Source organism: Sinocyclocheilus anshuiensis, unplaced genomic scaffold, assembly GCF_001515605.1.
Source record: "Sinocyclocheilus anshuiensis isolate Anshui unplaced genomic scaffold, SAMN03320099.WGS_v1.1 scaffold1709, whole genome shotgun sequence".
NCBI lineage: Eukaryota > Metazoa > Chordata > Actinopteri > Cypriniformes > Cyprinidae > Sinocyclocheilus > Sinocyclocheilus anshuiensis.
Window position 1 is genome coordinate 700,294 of NW_015541051.1, and position 8,697 is coordinate 708,990.

General features: G+C 37.5%; 1 protein-coding gene across 1 annotated transcript in view; it reads left to right on the forward strand.

Annotated features, from left to right (window-relative positions):
• Positions 1-1,494: 1,494 nt before the first annotated feature.
• Positions 1,495-8,697, forward strand: part of LOC107690615 (fibroblast growth factor 14-like) — a 77,481-nt gene continuing 70,278 nt past the window's right edge. The window contains exon 1 of the mRNA XM_016488998.1: positions 1,495-2,305. Within this exon, the coding sequence (XP_016344484.1) occupies positions 2,113-2,305 (193 nt within the window). The 5' untranslated portion in view covers positions 1,495-2,112. The remainder of the gene's footprint in view (positions 2,306-8,697) is intronic.

Genomic DNA, 8,697 nt, shown 5'->3' on the forward strand with positions numbered 1-8,697 from the left:
CTGCGCAAACTGCAGTGGCTGCTTCACCGGCAATGATGCAGACAGCTTAACCTCTCATTATTTGAGCAGTCTGGTATATATGTGCTCATATGATTTATTCAGGTATGCTAAGGTCATTTCTTCCATTTTAATACAAAATGTCTTTTGTGAAAGTCTATGCATGCAGTGTGTACATTATTAAATTTAATTGCTTGTTCCATATATTTTTGTAGTATTTTCTCTTTAATCTGCTGAAGCAGTGTCTGGTCTGGAAATACCACTCCAGAGTTACATCGCCAGTCTAGGTGGAAGGGGTTGAAAAACAGCAGGGGGATGAAAGACTGAATATTTAATTGCAGCGACAAACAGCAGATGGCCCTCTCGAGTTTTTCTTTTTTTTTAATTCCTCCTCTGTGATTGTGTTTCTCTGGTGATATTAATCTAAATGAGAAAATACTCTGTGTTATTGGGGCATGATATTAAATTGGCACCCCAGCCCTTATCGCAACACTAATTACCATATGATTAAAGAAACAGGCGACAGATAAATGTAGGCCTATAGAAAAAAACAGGCACTCATCCATACAATGCGTTACATAGGTGTGTTTGTCTAAAACACTAGGGGTCTCAGTAGCACCCCAGAGGTGTGATGTAGTCCTGCTTCATTTTGCACTCGTGGGGCGTGTCGGTGGAGTTGTGTGAAATTAATTTTTTAGTGTGCTTAATTATCGTTAATAGCTACACACAAATAAGTGAAAAATACGTATTCTCAATTCTGTTATTTGGATTCAGAATGATTATAAATATTGGTATCTAAATATATTTATAATTAAAAAAAATCTGGCGCCTTCCAATCAGCTTCTGTAAACACTAGGCTATTAGACCAATTCTATTAGATACATCATTTTTTGAAATATCTAAATGTTGTCGTTGGCACGTTTGAATCTTGTCAGCACAGAAAATACAAATATGTACGGACATAAGGGTGGGTTTTTCTCGTCTTTGAAACGATGGCAAAGGAGGAGTTTGTCGCTTAGACTTGTTGATGATCTATGAGGCCGAGGCGGGAAGCGCGTGGTCGTTAAGACTTGTTGATGCCGTTGATCTGTGGAGGCTGAGGCGGGAAGCGCGTGCGCTTCCCTCGCTCCAAACGGCTGGAGACGCTAAATGAGCTCGAGCTGGAGGATGAAGAGGAGCATTTCTTGAATACGTTTTCTTTCCTGGCTAACGTTAGCACTTATGCTGCACATTTGTGTACTCCCACTTCGGGGAAAGACTTTTTTTATTTGAGTTTATTTATTTGTTCGTTCCTGTCACATCGGGTAGACGTCATCCTCACCTGAGCCGCTCGGTGTTGCTTACGTTTCTCCCTCAGAAGACATGCTGCTTTAGATAAGGAAAAAACGCACATCGTTATTGAAAAACCACGCGACCTAGAACATGAGATTGAATGGGGAGTGATCGTCTGAGGAGATCCCTTACCAACAATAAACACCTTCGTTCGAACTTACCTCAACTCACCGTCGTTACGCCGTCGGTTATTCTCAAGATGAGTGGACGTTTGAACGGAACCGGCGTGGATATCTGCTAAACTTGGTAAATATGTGAGACATATGAATATGTGTAGTCGCAGGGCTCCACCTGGGAGACGAAGGTGGTCGCGTTTCTCCGCTTGACAGCTCAGAACGAAAAACGCTTTGTTTGCTCAGACTCCGGGAGTGGACGTCGCTGCCCAGGGTGCTGAATTTCACCAGGACCGGGTCAGAGATAAACGAAGGAAAGTGACGGAGCAGAGAGACTCTCAGGCGTGCCGTGAATATATTTTCACATTCTGTATTTTGGAGGAGCCGGGCAACTCAAGTGATAATAATTTTTATCTTCGAAATGAAAATCGGACAACATGTGAAATACGGACAGTTGAGTAACACTTCGCCTTTGTATTCATTATGCTAATTCAGTGTCTTATTTCGCCCGTCGTGATGTGTGGATATCTTTGATCATCGTCCGTGCATTTCAGAGGGCAGAGCACAGAAACAGTCGCAAAAATGGGACAATAATTGAGACCGATCGGGCGGTTTGTTGTTGTTGTCTGTGCTTTGTGTGTAAGGAGTTCAACAGCCCTGTTTTTGAGACATGGCAGCGGCGATTGCCAGCGGTTTGATCCGCCAGAAGAGACAGGCACGGGAGCAGCGTATAGACCGACCATCCACCAACAGAAGGAGAAAAAGCCCCAATAAGAATAAAGGGCTTTGCAACGGGAACCTGGTCGACATCTTCTCCAAAGTGCGAATCTTCGGCCTCAGGAAACGCAGACTACGGCGACAAGGTGTGGGAAGTTCCGTACATAAGAAGTCTATGCTATGTTTAATGTCTTGAGATAATATACGCCCACATGTCATTTTCACATTCAGCTCTGACAAACAAGGGACTCACGGCATGGACCTGCTGTTTATCTTGGCGAGAATAGCTGATAGGGTTTGTATAGACTTGTGTTGTGTCTTGACAGATTTCTTTGACAGTCTGTTTTTATTTCCATCAGTCTGCAAATCTGTCTTTTTTTTTTTTACGCCAATTGTTAAATATGTAGTAAGACCAGTCAGTAATGAGCACGTATTCAGCTTAAATCTATGTACGTCATACTTTAAAAACAATTCTCCTCCGTTTTCGAAGGCCACATATATCAGAGCTGGATATTGTTTTGATTCAAACTATATATGTATGCATTGTTTGAAATATAATGAGATTTGGCAGCCTCTCTATATTTGCTATACCCTTGGGAGGTGTTGATGTTAAATTATTGGCACGTTTCATGAATGCAAGTAAAGCAGCAGGTGCCCAACTTGTTGCAGGAAAAAAAAAATGCTATCACATCATCAGTAAACAGCACCTAATGACAGCTTATCTGAATAGAAATGCCAAATATTCAGCTTAGGTAAGATTAAAATAAAAAGTCTTTCTGTCACCACAACAGTAATGGAGACCTGTTCAGATAAAAAATGAAATTATGATGTGACTTAAAGATTTATTATTCTACATGTAAGTATTTCTAGTACAACAATAATTTTTTTTCATATATCACATTTATATAGCAATTTTAAATGTTATAGTATGCAACATGGCTTTATAGAAAATCAGAAAATGATAAGACGACAAACAAATCAATCTCTTTTTTTCAGGAACAAACAATCTTATAAATTGACAGTCACCTCAGGACAATCATATAGTTATATATATATATATATATATATATATATATGTTAATGTGTAATCACGAGTGTTATATACTCATTTTTAGAATCAGAAAATATACGAGTGTTGTGTGTGCATTTTTGGACTGCAAGCAGAAATTATTATTTAAAAAACAAACAAAAAACATTGTAGGCCAGCAGCTTATCCGATAGATGAGCTACAGTCTGATAAAACTATAATAGGGGTGGCGATTTGGAATACTGTATATCATGGTACCTGTCAGAGATGTCCAGAGGGGAATCTTGCACAAATAAGTAGTGAGTAAAAGATGTAGCTGTTGCCAGGAGAAACTGAGAGTGATGAATTAACCCTGCAACATCTCGGCTAACGTGCACCTGTGACGGCCATCTTATTACAGATGGTGAACAGCTCATGGCCTCCCCTCACACTCCTAGCGTTAACTTTTTCGGGAAACCAGTTTCTAATAAGGCTTGTAAGTCAAGCTTACCCACATCATCACTATTTACAATTACACATGGTGAATTGAAAACATTAAGTTATCTTTAAGCAATTGCGGTTTAAGATGACTACCAGTGCTCACAGCTGGTTGGACGGCCTCTTTTGAGTCCTGTTGCCTGTTGCATTGTTGTCAGAGTTACTTTTGACGGAGCACCCCCTGGGATTTAACTCATTAATTTCCCATTGCAGCTAGATTTACAAAATCTTCAGTGAGCATTTTCACAGCCTTGAGGGCTCACCAGGGGCTCTGTGAAGCTGAGCGTTAGCCTGCCCACCCTCATAGGTTCTTTCACATGTGTGTGCTCAGGAGAAATAGTGGTTAGTTTAGTGGTGGTAATTTAGTAGTGGTCACAGGAAGGACACTTTGAGCATAGCCTTCAAGCATAGCCTCCCATCATGCAAGGCAGTGAGATGCTACATTTGTCTCCATTTTAACTCTTGACTTTTAGGTCGTGACATGCAGACAATAGGAATATTCCCCTGAGTATGGAAAAGCATGTACAGAGTACAGATCATGAACTGAGACATTTGCCTTGTGGCAGTGTAGTAAAAGAAATCAGAGAATACAGCAGTTAAAAAAAAAAAACTTGCTCAAGCGTATATTCAGTGTCCTTAGGTTTGTCAAATATCTGGCAAAATGAGCAATGATGATGATAATAATGGTGCTAGTGTGGACCTCAAGCCTGTGTTTTATAATTTGCCCAGCACACCATCCAAAAATATTAAACAACAGGGCTCTACAGTGCGACCGAAAACTACTGCGTGCGACTATGAAAATGTTTTTAGGAGCACCAGTGCGACTGACCCGATCATCATCATATTTGTGATTGGGCTCAGGGGAGCTTCAAAGGTTTCTACGTGTTTTTGCAGCGTTGAGTAATGTTTCACAGACATATCTCACGAATCCTTTCATAAGCAAAGTGTAGACAGGGTGTAAATAAGAGATTCATTGCGCAGTGTAGAGAGCTTCGTTGATTATAAATGTGAGCTCGCGATGAACTAAGATGAGTCGACAGCTTTTAGACTATAACACTATTGTCTGATTTTGCTCTATTTCTTCGTCGAATATAGTTTAAAACAAAGACACAGTGAAGCCGCTGAGCATCTCCATTCAAACACAGCGGTGTTTCGTTTACGAATGAACGGGCGTTTTTAAACGAATCTAGTGAGTCAGTGATTCATGATTACCGATTCATAAAGACAGTCACTTGCTTCATTCCTGAATGAATCAGCCGTTCGAATGAATCAATTGAATGAATGATTCAGTGATAAAATCAGTGATTTGCCGCCACCTGCTGGCAGCTTTAGTTAAATTTTTAAAGTATCTTTTCAATTATTTAAATCATTTAATATTTCTATATTCAAAATTTTATATTTAAAACATTAATCTCATCATGAATTTATGGATTTAATTGCACTCATGCCACCTCTGAGCCTCATTAAATGTCTGAAAGTACACCAAGCCACTTTTGTGTTCGTCTGTGCCACCTCTACAAATTTTGTTAATACTGATTTCATTTGATTTTTAACTTGTTTCTTATTCTACTTGTTCTTATTCTGTCGTTTTAATTAAAATGTTTAAAAATCTTATAAAATATAATTTTTAAAGAATTTGACAAAAGATGACATACTTTTAATAAAGTTAGAAAAATGCCATTACAAAGGTAAAAACAAAATTCCACTGTAAATCACTTTAAGGAGTCAAATATCACCTCGTAATGGGAAGGCTAATTTTTAATAAAATTTTGGATTATTGATTAGAAGGTGCTCCTAAAATTTTGAACGTGCTCCTAAAAAGAAAAGTAAGCGTAGAGCCCTGAACAAGGAACAGTCCTTATATACTGTTTCATATTGATTTATTTGACTTTCTAGACTCTCAAGCAGAATGCTATTATTGACAAGGCATTGGCGTGACCAGATCATTACAGAGATATGTGTCATGTTGCATTGATTCAGGATTATCGTGCTGATTATTAGAGAGTTCTGTAAATGTGTAAATAACACTAGTGATAGACCCAAGTAAACTCACTTTACTTTTTTTTTTTTCATGATTGTGTCTTCAGAGACAAATTTTAGGGATCATTCTTGGCTCATAGGGCAAAATTAAATGAAGGTTCTATAGTAACAGCAGATGATAATATATGTGTGTGTCGGAGAACATCTTAATATTTTCAAGCAAAGATTTTTCTACACAAGGTCTTACTTTGGTTTGTAAGGTACCATTTAAATTTAAGATGTCAAAATGGACACAGACTGTTAACTTTAAATGCCCAGTCAATGCTGTAAGCTGTGACCAAAGTCTTAACTAAAATGCACATTATACAGTCTGACAGTTGTTGATGCACAGTCTGTTTTAGCTTTTACCCAAGATCTCACTGGGGTGATATTGTACAATGTGGCAAACAACATTTGTAAAACTGCAAATGACTTTAGGCTGGGATATTGATATCTCAGAATAATGCTTCCTATAGGTCAGATATTGAAATTGACGACAGTTGGTATATTTATTCCAGCTAATTTAGATGCTGGACTGGACCCATATGCCATTTTGAGCCGTCCATGTCTGAATGGCACAATTCTAACAAAAGGAGGAGGTTGAGTTGTTTGTTAATGTCCATGACCTCAGAAAAAAAAATCTGAAAAACATTTCCAGACATGAAAGGTCTCCATCAAGCCGGTAAAAATAAGTGCATCTTTCATTTATTTAAAATCTCTTGTGTTCAAAACAGGGAGGTTATCTGTTTGATTGCATCTCAGAGTGCTGCCATGTAGCAATTTTAATCCTTTTTACTCCACAGGACATTTTATGTCCCTTGGCCATGAAAAAAATAAACGTTGTGAAGTGATTGCTCACTAAAATGTTCTGCTGCAAACTCAATTTATAAATTTAGTAGGTGAAAGGTTCTTATATAGCAAAACGTATAACTCTAACCTTGTATTAAAGTTTCGCTAAAAGCATGTAGTGAGCTAGGAAGGGTGCAGAAATCATTTAGCCATCTTTATCAATTAAGTGCAATGAAATTAGATTGTTTTGCAGTATTTATTGTCATTTTGTGCTTCTGCATTCATCCACTGTGAAAGTTCAGTGCTCTGATGCTAATTATCCGGATAAGTGATAAATATGACAGAGATTCTTCCCGGCAAGACATGGTTCAACACGCTGTTTGGACGTTACGTTTTGCGTCCAATTAGAATGCTCAGTGGAATGGAAGACCACCAGTGGAGACTAGCTTTTAATCTCTCTCTATGCTAAGTCTCATTAAAAAATCTGATGAATCTTGCATACACTCAATTAGTTCTGACTGAAAGTGCATAGTGCCTCCTTTAGACTTGAGTGTAAGGTGGTGCTTGTTCTTGACTGTGTAAATTACTGAGCTTGATGTCAATTCGCTTATAATGACTAAATTACTTTTCGGTTTTGCACGTTTGACTTCCACCACGTTCCACCACATAGTGATATATGAAGTGATATTCATTGTTATTTACAGAGGTGAGAGGAATAGTGTGTGTGTGTGTGTGTGTCTACATACATATATTTATATTTATGTCTATATGTACTGTATATATATGTGTGTGTGTGTGTATATATACAGGGCTCGAAATGAACTTTTTTACTTGGTAGCACTGGTGCTCCCAACTTTAAAAAGTTAGGAGCACCAGCAAAAATGTAGGAGCACCCACCAAAAATTTATGAGCATTAACTACATATATAACTACAAATTATATATTAACAGATTTCATCTTTACATTCTTAACTTTAATGCAGATTTTAGATTGGTTAATATTAGCTGTCAATCACCCAGTCACTGCTTTCCGCTGTCAAGTGACAGGGAGCTAACTACTGTGGGAAATGCAAATGGCTGAAGAAGAGAGAAAAGAGAGAAAATGAAAGAACACTTGACAGATTTATTTCGTAAGCCACCTAAGTTAATCTGAGTTTTTTTAAACACATAGAGAGAGCTCCTCTTTGGCGAGGGTTAGGATGGTGTATGCGGTGTTAATTTTTACATCCATCTCTGCCAATTGCGCGGAACGGCAGGCAGCTGGGGGTGTGCGATATTGACAAAAAAATTATATCTCGATATTTTTCAGGATTTTATCGATAACGATAATTAGACAATATTTTGCTGAGCGTGTTATTGTGCTGATCTTGTGTTATTGTGCTGGTAGTCTTAAGGACTACCGTGGACAGCTGACTTTGATATTCTTCATATTCTGTGTGGTGGTCAGTTCACAGCAGTGATAGAATTTAATCTTTTCCAATAAGTTTAAATTGATTTTTACCTTTTATGGTCATTTTTACAAGTAAGCCATTTTTTTTTCTTAAAGTGTGCATCATCATTTCAGTCAAATTCTTACATTTAATCAGTCAATTAGAATAATAAAACATTTGGGGCTGTTATCAAGCAAATTAAATCATCAAAATCATCTTTGAATTTGAATTTGAATTTTGTACCATTTAGATGCATTTACACACTGCTTAATGCAGGACATGAATGCATTTAACCTGCATATGTTTTAATACTGTAAACATAAAACGTTGAATACTGATTTTTGAAATTATAAAAAAAAAAAAAAAGAAAAGATACTTTAAATGTGAAACTAAAACCACCAGTAGGTGGCAGCAAGCCACTGTTAATAAGTGAGTCACTGTGATTGAACCTAATCATTTAAACGGTTGATGCATTCAGGAACGAAACGCCATCATGTTGCATGTTGCACAAAAACAGTGCTGTGGCTTTGGTTGGAATTATTTTTGTTGTCGAAATAGAGCAAACACAGGACACAGGATGTCTATAACCTAAGTCTCTTAATTAACTTGTTTTCTGAACTGTTGTAAAAAATCAATATTACGTTTGTAATCATTTGGAGAAAAAAACGGCACTCTTTGTGCGATATTGATTAACTATATGAGATTATATAAATATATAAAGTTTCTGTCCCCATATCTTGAATTTTGTGATAATTCTAAATGTATTTTAATTGAATCATGCAGTGACAGAATGCCCT